The sequence below is a fragment of the Osmerus eperlanus genome, chromosome 11 (assembly GCF_963692335.1).
Source record: "Osmerus eperlanus chromosome 11, fOsmEpe2.1, whole genome shotgun sequence".
Lineage (NCBI taxonomy): Eukaryota > Metazoa > Chordata > Actinopteri > Osmeriformes > Osmeridae > Osmerus > Osmerus eperlanus.
Window position 1 is genome coordinate 14,228,364 of NC_085028.1, and position 15,861 is coordinate 14,244,224.

Here is a 15,861-nt window from a genome sequence, read left to right on the forward strand (position 1 = left end):
TTAGGGCCGGTTTAGTAGATTTGCCATTTCCCATGTCTGCTTTCCATTTTACAAATAGAAACATAATCAACAAAAATGACTTTATTTCCTGTAACGATAAGAAACGGACATTTATATCCCAGTTGCTGTACAGAAGAGTAAAATTACATCATATTTTACATCCTCTGGTAACATTTGTACCTGGTAGGTGAACATGAAATGCTTAATTTCTTTTTCCAGAAGTGCAAATTTATTACAGTTATACCAATCAAAATTGAGAGGAAGGGTAGTTACATTCAAAGCAAATGGTAAACATGTCAAATGTCTGCCAAGGAGTGCAAATTCTGTTTTAAGTTTGAAGGATGTGCAAGCTTGAAATATTGTGTGTTTGAATGGTCAGCGTGTTGAACATTTGGAAACTGGAATAAATATGAACAAAGAAATTACACAAATGTCCTTAGACATGACAGTACAAGTACACATCAATGTTCTATTTGTTGAAACCAGAACATTTCAAGCAAACATAAACAACACAAACCAGGACAATGTGGAAGTATCCCATCTATTATGAACGTAAGAACAAACCAATAGAAAAAACAATGTTTTATAAAACTCCGCTAAATTTCCTTATTGCTCGACACAGTTATCATGGTCTTCCTCAATATAACAAGCAGCATCAGTTCATCCTATGCAGTTTCCACATCACTGGTTACACTTCATGTGCACTGGAAGTCTGACTCTGATAATAACCATGCTTCAAGAGGGTAACTGACACACAGAGGGGCTTATTCAGGGTGTGCTTCGGGAGCGCTTCACACGCATGGCTCAGGAACCAATCTCAGCTCTTGATATGTTGTTCTTCATGTCTCCTTCCTCAACTCCGTCATGTTTGCAACAGTCTTATGGGATCCACCCTGTGTGGAAAAATAACCAATGCATTGTTCAAAGCAGGAGTTGAAGTCTATGATGAATATCTTTGTAAAACCATGCATATCATTATGGTCATCTGTTCCAACAAGTCAAACTGAAAGGACCTCTCACCAGCTCAAAATGTACAGCATTTGACTGGGATCATCATCATCAGCGAACCTCCTGTAGAATTAAATATAATTCTATGCTATTCAATGTGCACAAGTAGTTTAGCTAAACAACTATTTGAGATCATGGACCAGGAAAGTCTTACCCATCTCCCCAAAGGTAGAATACTCGGTCCTGGTAGAAGATGCAGAGGAACAACCACACACTTATGGTCTCGACCCAGAAGATGACATAAAGGAACCACATAGATGAAAGCAGGAGCTCACAAACCATCATGGGACCTGAACGTCAAAGTGATATATTAATCAAACTGTTGTCAGCATTCAAACATCATATCCGTGTCCTTATTTAACAAAATGTTAGTTTTTTTCCTTTGTTTTGTTTGATGGATATGCGGTCTAGTGGCGAAATGTATTTAAAGTCAATCTTAAGTTCTCCCCCGACTTACTTTGCCAAAACTGTGCAAGATAGCTCGAAGGAAGAGGCATTTTGCTGTTGTGTACATTTTCATTTACCTGTGCAACAAGAAGCTATTTACATACATTTTTAATAAGACTGCTGTCTTACCTTTTCTACGAGGATAACACCTTCCTGCTAGCCTGCATGCTAGCTGGCTACATCGTAGTACGGAGTTTCCGGGTGTCAACATACGCAACTGCTGGGATAGAACTTGAGGGGAAGAAAGCGACAATAAGGTCCCATGTTTTTCTGTTTAAGAAACTATAAAAGGCATGCTTCGATTTTGTTAGGTTTTTCAATTTAAGAGACAGGACACAGACTATACTAAAATTACTTTATTACAGTTGATTTCTGTTCAATATCCCTCCGCCAACACAATGGTAATTATAATACAAACAAAATAGTACATTTGATCCTAGTTTTTATTCTTCTGTTTATGAATCTTTTTTACACAATTTAAATCCACTTTGTATTTTTTTCCAACTTGTATGTATAATCTTCATAATCTTTCAGACATTCAATAACAGGTTTCACAATCTATACATTTTAATACAGGTTATATGAGTTGTAGTGGTAACGCTGAGCCAAGGAAGAATACTGACATCCTCATAGAAACACACCCTCTTTGTTTTTCTTCAAAATTTTGCCTTTCACCATTTATTATTCTCCAGCTTTCACATTGCCTATATGACCAAAGCCAGTTGGCTTGCATGCTTAAATTTTGATCATTTTATGCCATCAGCCCAAATAACAGGTGACTAGGATGATGCAGTGATGGCTGGGCTTGGCAGCTGTCATGGCACAGTGTTTGACCAGAGGGAGGACCTCAATATTCTTAAGACCATTTCTCATTCAGTATTCCATACGTTCAGTCAGTAGGACAAAAGTTGACGGCAATGTTACAATTATATTTAAAATATAATGGAAAAAAATATTCAGGTTTGTTGAAGAAGCCTTATAAAAGATTAAAACAATTATGAATAAAAATATCTAAAGTAGTCTCCATCTCACAATAATGATTTAAAACACAGAATCTAAGGTGTGATAACTTCAGGTTGGCAATAGTCCATTTCTGTTTGAGGTGAGGCTTGACTGACTTGACATTCGAACCATTGGCATTTAATGTTAAGCAAAGTTACATTGTCAAAATAATCCATACCTTTCCATCTTCTTTCCAAACCACTGATCAGTGACAACTTTGCAGATTTAACCAGCAATGTATTAGCTGCCTAATGGTTTTGTTGTCACCTCTAAAATAGAAATTAAAAAGGAAAATGTCAGGAGGGTATTGGGACAGCCTATGTAACATAAGATCATAATTGATTTTGGAGGAGGGCAGAGGACATAGTTAAAAAACAAAAACAACCATGCTGCTTGAAAAGTAAATCTTTCAAGTACTTTTGTGCACAGAAGTTATTATTTGTTGCACAGTGACAGCATCACATTGAACAATTGTGAACATCAGAAGGCATACCAATCTGTGGGGTGGGGCACTTGACTGCAATAGTTGGTTTCAAAGGGGACAATGAATAATAGAAACAGGAAAGCTAGATGAAAGCAAGAGCATGCAGGGCAAAGGGAGCAGTTAGAATCAGTGTACAACCAAGCACAGGTTCATCAGCTACTTTCAAAGACCCCAACATCAATGTCTTCGACATTCTTTTCAATTCTCTAATATCTGCATAGTCCATCAGTTAAATAATGTTAGTCTTAGAGATGATCATGTTTCCTTATTTCCAAAATGCAAGTTTAGTTTTAAAGGTTTAATCTCTTTTACATCGTAAATATACACAATATTAACATTTTGCTTCGCTTCAATGATTCATAGGATATATTTCCTAATCATCTCTAGATCTTTTGTATATATGTGTTTGAAGTGTTTCTAACTTCCATATGGAGATAGTCACTCCCTAAAAGCAATCTTAGTTTAGGGAAAGCAGGCTGACAGGAAAGTAGGTTAGAAAGAAGTTAATCATGAAAAACTGGGAAGCTGTGGGATCTGTGCTGGGAAAATAATTGAGTGTCAAAGTAAATTATTAAGTGCTTTGCCACCTTAATCCATTTTTAAAACTGCTTGCCAATGTCAACATATTTGTAGAGTTGTATTTACATGCTACACAGCAGTCCTTAGTATACAGTATATGTGCTTGGTTCACTACAGGTCTCAGATAGTGATGAAGTTGGTCAATGAGTGTTGCTTAGTTTTGGATCATTCCATCACATATTTCAGTTCACAAGAATGCCTGTCCTCCATATTATGCCCAAGACTGCTGTTGAGGTAAAAATTGTCCCCTCAGTCAAACTGTAATACATTCACTCAAGATCTGTTTAAAAGTATTCTACAGTATCTCCGTTTTACTGGCACTAAATCTCAAACGTGGTGGTGCAAAAGATGCCCTCAACCACACCAACATGTACCACCTCCAGTCATAGATGCCCTCTTCACTTCTAAATAACTCACTGTTTCTGCATCTGGACCTGAAGTGCCAACACACCGCAGGGGGCCGTGCCCATCATTAGAAATAACATCCATTTTACTGTATACATTTTTGGCTGTATAAAGTGCTTTGACAAGGCAGCAGTTTAAAAAAAAAAAGGCACTGAAATAAAATAAAGAGACCGATACCATGGTCCCACATAAAAGGCATTAAAATGTTGTATTACAAAACCATAAAACCCAGAATAATACGGAACCTTCCACAAGGTGGAAACAGCTCACACATTCATGTTCTTCAACTCACCGCAGGGGCTCCCAAAACCAGCCCTCAAGAACAACCACTTAGAAAAATCCTGTATCAATCAAACTATCCCGTGTTGCTCATCTGTCAATACGATAACCGATAAGGATATACAATCATCAGTTTTAGTATGACAATTCTGCTCTCACACAACATGAACACTCTACAAACAGAACTTCAGGATGAAGGGATGTTAGTCTCTCTCTCTCTCTCTCTCTCTCTCTCTCGCTCTCTCTCGCTCTCTCTCGCTCTCTCTCGCTCTCTCTCGCTCTCTCTCGCTCTCTCTCGCTCTCTCTCGCTCTCTCTCGCTCTCTCTCTCTCTCTCTCGCTCTCGCTCTCGCTCTCTCTCTCTCTCTCTGTGTGTGCTAAGCTGTATTGGAAACTATGGAAAATCAAGACAATTTCCATCAATGCAAATAAAGGGGCTAAAACATTAGATTTTGTGCATGTTCTCAAGTGAAACTGACACATCAGTGCCAGCAGTTAAAAAGGCACCATATTATTATTTGTTACATAGACTGGACTGTTCTGGCGATTTTGGCTGATGTGGTGAAGCTGTGTGGACGTCTTTCACCCGTGGACAATAAAACAAAAAATATCCATACTGCTATTGCAATGTATTCACTAACACCATCAAAACTAGGAAATATACATAATGCTGTAGAAGAACACTCTTTTGATCTTCTCAAAAAGGTGAACTAAAAAAAAAAAAAAAAAAAAAAACAGCTTTAAAAAAAACTTTGCAACTCAACAGAATTTCTTTCCTAAAAGTAAATAAACATTATCCACTCTCTGTAACAACTGACTGGCACTAAGTAGGGTTGGCTATATTCAAATAAATATAAAGTCAAACATGCGATCTTACTAGCTTATGTTTCCCAACCTCAAGACGACGTGGAACTCCTGTAACAGACCTGGCTCCTAGCAACTTGGGTAGTCAATCTACTGTGCAAGTAGCATCAAATCTGAATGTTTACATAGACGGTGCAGAAAACAGGCACATTCTTCTAATTTGGGAATGGATCTAACTAAAACGACTGTAACAGCAGACTGGCACAGGAGGACAGTATTTTGCCAACAAAGCAGAGCATTTGAAGTTCACTGGTATTTTGTATGTTTTGGGATTTCCTGAACAACCTCATCTTGCCGTGACTGCTTCACACCAAATTTTTTTTTTCTGTAAGTAAACGTGGTGCCTTGCCGAAAGGCTTTTTTAACAGCAGTCTTTGTGCAAACAGAGAGCAGTGGCTGTGAAGAGCACATAATATTATGTACATGCACAAGAGGAAAAAATATCAGTGAGTGTGAGCTGTAAATTAAAATGGGAATATGAAGTGTTGACACTTGAAGGGTTTAACATAGACAAGTGGACTGAACTGGTTGTGTGCCAATATCTGCTGTGTAGAGGAAGCTTGCCTCTTTCAGCCCTTTTGACCTGAGCAACATTTATTCCCATACACACCCACACACCTGCAAAATGGGACAGTTAAGAGGGGAGGTGAAGGGTTGGGAGAGGGGTGGATAGTCAAAACTGTGCCCGGGGCTCGATCCCTCACTGCTCTTTCCGTGGAGTCCATGGTCCCCCGCCTCCAGTGGTCCTCCAGGGCTTGTGGGGCTAGCCTATGTGTAAGACAGGTGGGACCCGTTGGAGATCTGAGAGGTGACACTGGTGCTCCTGCTCATGGCCTGCTCGCCGCGGCCCCCGGAGCCTGTCCTCCCCAGGGCCTGGGGGCTGTTCTGCAGACCTCCGCCAGCCCTGGAGCTCAGGGGACCGGCTGAGGGGTGGCCCCATGGCTGGGGGGCCCCACCTGCCTGCATGCCTTGGCCCCACGACTGTTGCATGGGGGACCCTCCCTGACTGGAGTGGTAGTGGTGATGGCTGCCTTGGTGGCTTCCCCCTGCACCCCCACTTCCCCAGTGATAACCCTGGGAGCCCCCTGATTGGTGGGGCGTCTGGGGTTGGGACCAGTTGCCGGGGGCCCCGGGGAAGCTATGGCTGAAGGCTTCAGGGGAGAGGTTGGATAGCACCATGTTGCTGAAGCCTAGGCGCATGCTCTCCGAGTCGAAGGCCTCGATCTCTCGGGCCTGGCGCTCCAGCAGGCTGCGGATCCTCTCCTGTCGCTCGTTCTGCAGGGACAGCATTTCCTCCTCGATCTGTTTACACAAACAGCCTTTCAGAAAAAAATCACCAACCTTTATCCCCTCGCCCTTGTTAAATATAACAGATGACCAAAGCATGTCATGGAGAAAAAAAAAAAAAAAAAACGAAAGCCGTGCGTTAGTATGTGGACCGCAGGATCTGACCTTCTGTTCCAGCAGGGCCCGGCGGAGCGATACCCTCTGCTCCAGGTCCTTCCTCTCGCGCTCGTGCTGGGCGTCCGTCTGCATCTTGATCTTGCTCTGGTAGGCGTTCAGCAGCTCCAGCTCCTGCTGCAGCTGCATCCTCAGCACCTGGCACTGGGCCTCCTGAGCCTCGTCCAGCCTCAACTGAGGACGGGGGCGAGGGGGGGGGAAATATAGAGGGAGTAAGTGGGTGATGTCATTGGTAGTCAGCATGCTGCACCCTCACCTCGAGGCCGTCCTGGGAAAGGAACACACACACACACAGCAGACTCACCGCCTGAGTGGAGAGCATCTCGTTGATGGTGTGGTCGTACTGCTCGGCCAGGATGGCCAGTTTGCGGGTCTGCTCGTCTTTCAGGCGCTTCAGGACGGCCTTGTGGTCCGACTTTGGCGTGCTCTCCAGCAGGTGGTTCCTCAGGGCCTTGTACTGCCTGGTCTGGATCTTACACGTGTCCTGGAACTGCTTCTTGATCTGGAGCTCTTTGGACTGGAACAGAGGTCAGGAGGAGAGGAGACCCGCGTGAGACAACAGCCACCAGAGGAGGGTCAGGATACGAGAGTGAGCGTGCGAGCGGCCCTCACCTTGAGGCTCTTGGGCTGCTGGCGGACCTCCATGACGTGCTTGCGCCTCAGCTCGCGCTCCCTCCTCTTGTTGTACTCCTGCTGGTTGGTCAGCTCCGTCAGGTGCTGCGTGCGGATCAGATCCGCCCTCATCTTCTGGATGGTGTTGACCTGGCGGAACTCCAGCTCCTGCATGGACTCGTGGTGGCGCAGCAGCATGGCGTGCTCCAGGTCCTTCTGGGTCTGACGCTTGTTCAGCTCCTGGTCACACACACACACACACACAGAGAGGGGGAGTGTCAGATCGGAGTCTCTTCTGTGAGACATGAGAACGAAAAAGTGACCAGAGTGACCGAGGGAGGCTGGCTGACTGGACCAACCTCGCGCACCAGGTCCTGCTCAACGTTGTGGCGAGCGACCAGAATCCTCCTCTTGAACCTGCGACACTCCAGCTCCAGGTACTGCCTCTGTCTGCGCAGAAGGTTAGCCTCCTCTTCCGCCTGAAAGTGCTGGAAGTTCTCCTTCTGCTTGGACAGCCACTCCTGCTTCTCCTTCTTGGGGGTCGACTGGTTCTCGTTTAACTCCTAGGAAACAGAGAGAAAACTTGGATTTGCCCAGTAGATTTGGGATTTGAGTTTGTTCTCATGAAATCCACTGTGTGGTTCCACTCTGTGAGTTTGTGCACCTCTTTGAGCTGCTCCTTGCGGAGTTTGTACTCTCGTTTCTGAGACTCCAGGAAGCTGCTGAGCTCCTTCTTCTGCTGGCTCTGGATGTGCTGCTGGAACTTCTTCTCATCATTGGAGAACGTCTTTGCCTGCGGCAAGAAAAACAAAGAAAACATTCATTTCTGTATTTAAAAATAAAAGTGTGTGCGGGCTTTTAAACTTCATTTATCAATAACATCAGAACATGTCAAAACAAACACTTGAATTGAGCTTCTGCCCGACAGTAATAGTTGGACACAGTTTGATCAAAACGGCCTACATCTTTCTCCATGGCTCCCTGGTGTTTCTTAATGAGCTTCTCCATCTCCTGGGCGAAGCTGTTCCTCTGGTTCTCCAGCTCCTTGTCCAGCCTCAGCCGGTGCTCGTCCATCTCCGACTTCAGCTTGTTCTCCTGGGCCATCAGCTGCTTCTGGTGCTGCCGCCTCATGCGCTTGTACCCAGACATCTGCTCCCGCAGCTCAGAGTCCTGCTCGTGCTCCTTCATCTGACGGGTGACCTTGGAAGATGAACACACACACACACACACAGTTCACCACCGTGCACATGCTGTCTTGCAGAGAACCAGTGAGGGTGTCTGCGGGAAGGTGCTCTTACCAGGGAGGCTGTGCGTATGGTGGCAAAGTGCTCGCGGTTGCGGTGATGTTTAGGCCGTGGAGTGTGGACAGGTGGAGACATGGGCTCGGTAGGCCGGCTGTGAGCCTGAGACTCCTCAGTGTAAGTCTCTTCCTCCTGGGGTGAACACAACACAGAGAACGGGCTTCTCAGCGACAATCGATCACAATATCCCCCCCCGTTTGTCACGTCACAAATGTCCCACTCCGACCCCGCGAGACACAGGTGGGGGGGGGGGGGGGGGGGAGCGCCTACCGGTTTGAGGTGGATGACGGAGCTGTTGGACATGACAGTGTGGTCTCCCTCCATCATGTCCAGCTCGCTCTTGTCGTCGCCTGCGTCCGTCAGGCTGTTGACGGAGCTGCTCTGGGAGCTGGCGCTGATGGACATGCTGGGGATGGACTGGTTACTGCCCACGCTGTTCACCGTGCCCGTCCTGCCCACGCTGTTCTCTGGCTCCTGGTCACACACACACACTCAGGTGAGGATACCCACGTAAGAGTTGCCATTTTCCGTGGGGCAGTGAGAGATGAATGGTGTGCAGGAGAAGAGAGAGAGAGAGAGAGAGAGAGAGAGAGAGAGAGAGAGAGAGAGAGAGAGAGAGAGATGGGGAAGAGGGCGAGAGATGGGGAAGAGGGCGAGAGATGGGGAAGAGGGCGAGAGATGGGGAAGAGGGCGAGAGATGGGGAAGAGGGCGAGAGAGAGAGAGAGAGAGAGAGAGAGAGAGAGAGAGAGAGAGAGAGAGAGAGAGAGAGAGAGAGAGAGAGAGAGAGAGAGAGAGAGACCTCCTCCTCGTCCTGTGCCTCTGCTGCAGGTCCGTTGTGGGCCTCGTGGAACAGGATCTTCTTCATCTTGCGGTACTGCAGGTTGTCCAGCTCCCGCACGGCGTCCTTGGTCCGCAAGATGAGGTCCATCAGAACCGAATCGGGACGCTCGCGCTGTACAAATGCATGCTGGAAGAGGGGGGGGAAGCAGAGGAGAAGTTTGTCATTTCCTGTCTGCTTGAGGATGCCGATGATAAAACGTAGCCCGTGTCGTGCCTGGCTGCTCTCTTACCTTTAACAGCTCCTCAGAGTTGGGTCTGTCTTGGGGGAATTTCTGAAGGCAAGAGTCAACAAAATTTCGGAAGTAATCCGTCCTAAGTGGCGGAGAAAAAAACAAAAATATATAAGCGTTAAGGTGACGATGCCAGTAACCACTAGGCCTGAAGTAGGGACAGATTTATTCACAAAGAAGTCAGGTAGCTCAACCGACTGCTAATGGACTACTCACCATTCACTTGACTCCAGGGTCGGGCTCTCATTCTGTGCTATGTGGTACAAGGCACTCATCGCATTCATGTTAAAGAGTGGTGGTTTCCTTTCAGCTGAAGAGCACGGAGCAGAGAGAACCGCAGGTTAGTAAATTCACACGGACTGTGAGCAGTAAAACATGAGAGGGCCAGGGAGAACGCGGAGGAGCAAGATCCCACTAAAGCACAGCGGGCACACGCTATCAAAAGGTTTCACAGGAGCCAGAGAAGCAGAAGCTCCGTGTCTCTGTGGGCCAGACGCCACTTTGAGGCGGGATGAAACAGAAAGCAGTAAAGCAACAGGAGAGATACTGCTGACTTGAAGTGGACCACATGGACCAGGGGTACATACCTAATTCAATGCAGGTTATTCCCAGAGACCATATGTCCACTTTCCCATCGTACTGACCCTCGTCCATGGCCAATATCACCTCTGGGGCCATCCTGAGGAAATACAAGAATAAATAGATACACACACACACTCACTTTTGTGCCAGACCAGGTAGACCAAGAGAATGTCGTTGGCTTGATGGAAAAAAAACTAGACGTCTCCTTTACATAGGTGAAGATCATTACTAACCAATATGGAGTCCCAACAAAGGAGTTGGCTGGAGAGGCAATGGAGGCAGAACCAAAATCTGCGAGCTTCACCTGGCCAGGCTCCGTCAGCAAGATGTTCCCAGCCTTAATATCTCTGTAAATCACACAGTGATGAGTTGAGGGCGGAGGCTTGAATCAATAAAAATGACACTACTTGATAGACCTGGCACACAAACTGGGCCCCTTGGCACATGTTCCAACTCGGTCCTTAACACACCCACAACACACACTCTTACCGGTGAATCATGTTGTGGGAATGGAGATAAGCTAAGCCCTCCAGAGCACCGTGGGTAATCGCCGCAATTTCCATTTCTTGTAGAGGTTTCTTGTGAACTGGAAGACGCAGGTAGACAAAGGGAGATAAGGGTGTTGCAATTCATGAGAAAATTCATGAGAAAAATCACATGGGTGAATCCCGGGGAAGATACACACCCTATGCTACAGTCCCATTATCACTGATCAAAGAAAATAAAAAAAGGATAACTAAATGCCGAATTTACCTTCCAGTACGTCGGAGGTAGAGCCCAGACAGTACTCCATGACCAGCTGTGAAGGGAGAAATAACACGTTGTGAGACTTTTGCAAGATTATGTACAGTTGATCCAACTGCAATGTCACCAATTCGCTATTGTCCAATCGAAGACTGACCCAGGCTGTGTGCTCTCTCAGGTAGCATCCTTTGTACTCTATGCTGTTGGGGTGCTGTATTCTCTGGAGAAACTTCACCTCCTTGATTATGTCCTGCCATTTCTAGGATGAGACACAGTAGAAGAAAAATGACCATCAACAAGCACACATATACCACAAGTACACATCCAGTGTCCTCGATAAGAATCCTTTGATTTAGACTCCAATTCCCTCGAAGAATGAATTATGTAATTGAAGCTTTTAGACAAGAAACAAATCTAATATTGGTGAACGTCAGAGTGAATGTGTCCCTGCTAACAGTTTCTCTGACAAATAACCTAAACCAATCACTGGCCAAAGATTTTTCATTTCAACAGTACAGAGAAACAAGAAGCCATTTTTGAAGCAAACCTAGAATTGACTTACATTACATTTACATTTAGTCATTTCGCAGACGCTCTTATCCAGAGCGACTTACAGTAAGTACAGGGACATTCCCCCCGAGGCAAGTAGGGTGAAGTGCCTCGCCCAAGGACACAACGTCATTTTGCACGGCCGGGAATCGAACCAACAACCTTCTGATTAATAGCCCGACTCCCTAACCGCTCAGCCATCTGACCCCCCCCGCCATCTGACTTGGATGGTCCAAACTGGCTGATGACAGGCATCGCAGAAGCACGCTGCATCAGAGTGACAGAATGTCACTGAGCTTGCTCACCGTGTGAATCTACTGAAGCTTTATAACGACGCTCGTGAGGACATTATACATGGTGCTGTTAGACAACTGATTAAATAAAGTACCATGGGATTGGTGGACTGTATATTGTCCTAAGAGCTCATTATTCCACGAGGCGAAACACAGACGCGACATCACTCAGTGAACGCAATTTGTTTTGAAGTGAGGCAAAAGGGGCACTTCAACAAAAACAAAATTACGCAATCAGCTGGAAGGCATCCATAAAGCTGAAAAACTGGTAAGTGATCATGACTCAGAATACTGGGGCACAGTTGTCCTCTTTAATCACGGAGCAGCCTTTCAGCTAAAACTCATCATACATCACCGACAACAACATAAACAAGGGCTCGTAACCAGGTACCCCTGAGGACACGACCCGGATGATAAAAGGGTCTTCATGCACACTCTTACCTCATTGGACTGTTTTCCACTATAAGACATCTTCTTAATGGCCACCACCTCAGTTGTCCGAACATCATGTGCCTGAAGAAGAAAACACACATTAGCGTTTAGCCCTCCACTCAGACAGAAGAAATCAGTTAAATCACTCCAGCTCCATGTTAAAGAGTTGTAGAGTGCGACCTCCCGGCACCAGCGACACTTACAAAGTAGACGGCTCCGAAGCTTCCATGCCCGATCTCCCGCAGGTCTGAGAAGAGCTTCTCAGGGTCCTCCTTGAAGAACAGGTCGGAGACCTCTGGGTCCTTAAGGCTCCCAGCCCGGCTGCTGTTGGGCATGCTGAGGACGGGGGGAGGGGGCAGTGTCGCCGCTGCCAGGGACTATCTGGATCTGCGACAGCGACGCAACAGCCCCCGCCGATGGCTCATCTGCAGGACAGCCGCCTCATACGTGTCAGTACCTGTGGGAGGGGGCCGAGGCAGAGGGGTCAGCGGGCCCGTCAGGGTGACTCGGGAAACATCGGCCCGAGTCCGGCACTGCTCCGGGCGAGGCAGGCGCGGTATTTTACGGGTGTTGCGAGACTGGATGACGTCAAACTAGAGGGGTTTGTTTAAATCGCAGGTCCTGCTCTGGGATCCCAGCCTTCCGAGTGTCCCTCAGTACCATCATAACAGGAGAGGGGGAGGGCAGAGCTGCGCGCACTGGCCAGTGATGTCAGACCCGCTCTGGAGACTGGCCAGTTAAAGCTCTGGGTCCTTTTCTGGTAAAGGCGGGGAGAGATCAGTTTCCATAGCAACAACAGCAACTACAGTAAGAAAGCCGAGCGGACTGTGTCCTGACAACCTCCCCTCCCCAACACCCTCCTGCTCCATCACTGGCATGGTGACAGACACAAGTACTGGGGAAGACAAAGAAAATAGCCTTGCTGTTGATAACCTCACACAAAGAAACCTACATTACGACAGTGTGACTAAGGAGGACGAGGCATGAGCTATACAGGCATGGCATGTACAAAAGCATTCCATCAATCCAACCAAACCACTTTGACTCGTGAAAAGGACACACGAGACAAGACAGGGTTTAATCATTACTTGATTCAAGTCATTAATTACTTTGACACTTACAGCCACCCCCCGCTCATACAAAGAAATAAGCATATAGGCTAACCCTGATGCTTATGAAGCAGTCAGTACAAATCAACCAAAATTAGACCTTCCCAACCTCACCAACAACACGCAGCGAATTCACAACAACACTACATTGAGCATACACCTCACTGACGACCAAAAGTTTGACTGCGGTTGGGTTCAGTTCCTGTTTCACAGGACCTGGGTTAATGGTTGGAGTGGATAGGCAAGACCCAACCAGACCACTGGGGGAAGTTTCCCCAGCCCTGCTCAGATGACTAGAGCTGATGCCAGAGTCACAAGACTGCTCCTCTGTTGGCCTGGGAGGAACAGTCCTCAGTCCTTGCAGCAGACATCTTTTGTCCCACAACAACAACAACAACTGGATGACCATCCCCCCCTCACCCCCCCCCCCCCATAGCCCCCAGCCCACACAGATGCAGCTTTGGCCCTGAAATGAAGTCTCATTAACATGTGTGGGACTGTGGCTCTTTATTGCCATTGTTATTTACTACATTGCTAGTGAATGAGCCTCGTCTTCAGGCTGCTGATGACACGTGAGGGTGACAGCAGCCCTGATGACTAACACCTTTAGATTAAACACCCCTGCATGCAACCTGACACACAGGCACACACACACAGGCTACAGACAGCAAGAATGCGGTCGGACTGGACAACAAAGCTGGAGGGCTGGAATTCCCTCTGCATGCTCTCACTGCACTGCATTTCCTGTTCGCTCAGCTATAGGGGTGGGAATGGGGCCTGATCAGCAATTACTGGCTCCATCAGTCTTCTTTGGAGACAAAATAAGTCTGTGTGTAGCACGCAACTTACAATCTTAGCCCTATAGCCAACTTCTAGTTGAAACAAACCCTGATTATCAACAGACTGGCATTATTTCCCCACCCAGTAATGTAAGTTTTCATGAATCAGTTGTCATAACTGTATAGTCAAATACAGTCATATAATAAGCATTCTGAGATGCGTTGCGCTGAACAGTACTTTTTTATGTTACCAACATTAAAGACCTATGAATCATTTTAGGAGGCTTCTGTAAGTGGCGGGGTTCAAGCACATTTTAATGCAACTAATATCAATGTTAAATGTCTGGTTTGTTTCACCCGAATACCGAAAAGCTGTAACACCGTCTTGTGTCTAACTGAAGAAGACCCTCCCAAAAGTTAGGAATCATTCTATGTCCAGGCATCCAAAAGCTGGTCTTGAGTAATGACAACAGTTGTATAATATCGAAATAGCAAGCAATCTAATGCCAATGAATTTTAAAATGTAACATGGCATGGGCTTATTGGGTGAATTTGATGGTTATAGCCTACTACTGCCGTCTTGGAAAACAAAGTGTTAACAAGACCGTGTTTGCAACACTTGTTTACACAAGTCTAAGACAAAGCTTTGCATCCTCTGATGTACAATCGGTTTTTATCATCCACAAGGATCCAGGCTAGACTACTAAAGCTAGCCACTACTAGCACTTGCTAGCTACGTGTTCACACTAACAACTGGGTGACATCTGGTTGGCTAAGCAGGTATGCTAGATAGCAAAGCTAACTAATAAGCAACCGTGTCTACGACCACGACAAGTTTAGTTAGAAGATTTTCCCTGATAAATTACGAAACCGACTATACACACACAGCACTACATTCTCCTCAACTTACTTGGATAGACAAGTAGACAAATTTTCCTGTACTTTAGCAAGCTCGCCCAGGCAGTACTAGCCTAGCCTAACCCACAACTATTAGCACTAGCCATTTTCTGCGAATTACAGTACATACAAATGTGGTATGACAATTCTTTAAGTCGCAAACTTTCGTAAGTATTCGCTATGCTAGCAGCTAGCAAGGTATGAATTACATCACCAAACACCGAATCGTCAAAATGTCAAGATACTTATCCACTACTATCATATAAATACTCGCTTCAACTATCTGGATAGATAGTAGTTGCTAATAGCTAACATGGACATTGGGATGGCTAACATTGCTAGCTAACTTGCTCATTGCTCACCCTTCCGACAGGCCAGGTTAACGCGTAGTGTGTCGTGTGGTTCAGCCGATTTGGAATAGGAGTGCCGGATCTGTATTTTGTCCCGTGTAATACCGCTCTTGGACCGATCGCTGAGGGTTTTCAAAGTTGTCAACAAATTCCTCGCTCTATTTTTGAACAATATTGCTGTCTAAAGTCTCCACCCTTGAACTAACAGGGGCCCAGGATCTAGAAGCCAGGCAGGTTCCAAAGATGGCTGCCGTGCGTTCGGTTCTACCGCCTCCCTCCGTGACAAATACAGCAGGGAAAATATGAAGGAAGTTCAGGGAACACCCTCTAAACACCCCCAAACAAACTGCGACCGCACCCTTGATGTCGTCGGGAGATTGGAGTGGTCGACCAACACGACTAAACTCTGCAGTAATTAAATTGAAGCTTAATTTTCCTCTTGTCTCAGTTCCTGAAACGTTAGTTCCGCCCTATCACTGTAAACTCCCTCTGACCTAAAAGCATGGAGCAGAGCAAGGCGGCCAAGATCCTTAACTTCCAGGGGCGGAGACAGTGTAGGCTTCGTTTCAGACAAGACAGCATATAAACAGAGATTTCATATAGCTCTGTCCAAAG

The 15,861-nt window shown here is 46.2% G+C and overlaps 1 protein-coding gene and 1 long non-coding RNA gene across 4 annotated transcripts; both read right to left on the reverse strand.

The window, feature by feature from the left end:
* Positions 1-67: 67 nt before the first annotated feature.
* Positions 68-1,484, reverse strand: LOC134028977 (uncharacterized). 2 transcript variants are annotated; one of them, XR_009931600.1, is made up of 4 exons: positions 1,466-1,484; positions 1,163-1,298; positions 1,021-1,071; positions 68-893 (listed from the first exon to the last, which is right to left on the reverse strand). It is a non-coding gene; the product is annotated as an uncharacterized LOC134028977 (long non-coding RNA). The 2 variants fall into 2 exon arrangements; XR_009931599.1 differs by lacking the exon at positions 1,466-1,484 and having other exon boundaries at positions 1,163-1,403.
* A 312-nt stretch (positions 1,485-1,796) lies between these two features.
* taok1a (TAO kinase 1a) lies at positions 1,797-15,752 on the reverse strand. 2 transcript variants are annotated; one of them, XM_062472908.1, is made up of 20 exons: positions 15,259-15,751; positions 12,315-12,568; positions 12,121-12,192; positions 10,995-11,096; positions 10,847-10,892; positions 10,583-10,679; positions 10,327-10,440; positions 10,099-10,190; positions 9,728-9,821; positions 9,512-9,593; positions 9,241-9,408; positions 8,711-8,914; positions 8,438-8,572; positions 8,103-8,339; positions 7,804-7,932; positions 7,499-7,702; positions 7,140-7,379; positions 6,832-7,044; positions 6,519-6,701; positions 1,797-6,368 (listed from the first exon to the last, which is right to left on the reverse strand). In XM_062472908.1, the coding sequence occupies exons 2-20, from the start codon at positions 12,444-12,446 to the stop codon at positions 5,835-5,837; spliced, it is 3,078 nt and encodes a 1,025-aa protein (XP_062328892.1). In that variant the 5' UTR covers positions 12,447-12,568; positions 15,259-15,751; the 3' UTR covers positions 1,797-5,834. The 2 variants fall into 2 exon arrangements, with proteins under 2 accessions (XP_062328892.1, XP_062328891.1); XM_062472907.1 differs by having other exon boundaries at positions 8,438-8,914; positions 15,259-15,752.
* Between the last annotated feature and the right edge of the window lie 109 nt (positions 15,753-15,861).

Coding starts and splice junctions, on each gene's coding strand:
- taok1a (XM_062472907.1), bottom strand. CDS start 12,446: ATGCCCAACAGCAGCCGGGCTGGGAGCCTTAAGGACCCAGAGGTCTCC. Junction 9,409..9,511: donor ACTCTGAGGAGCTGTTAAAG/GTAAGAGAGCAG, acceptor CCCCTCTTCCAG/CATGCATTTGTACAGCGCGA. Junction 7,703..7,803: donor GCAAGGAGCAGCTCAAAGAG/GTGCACAAACTC, acceptor TCTGTTTCCTAG/GAGTTAAACGAGAACCAGTC.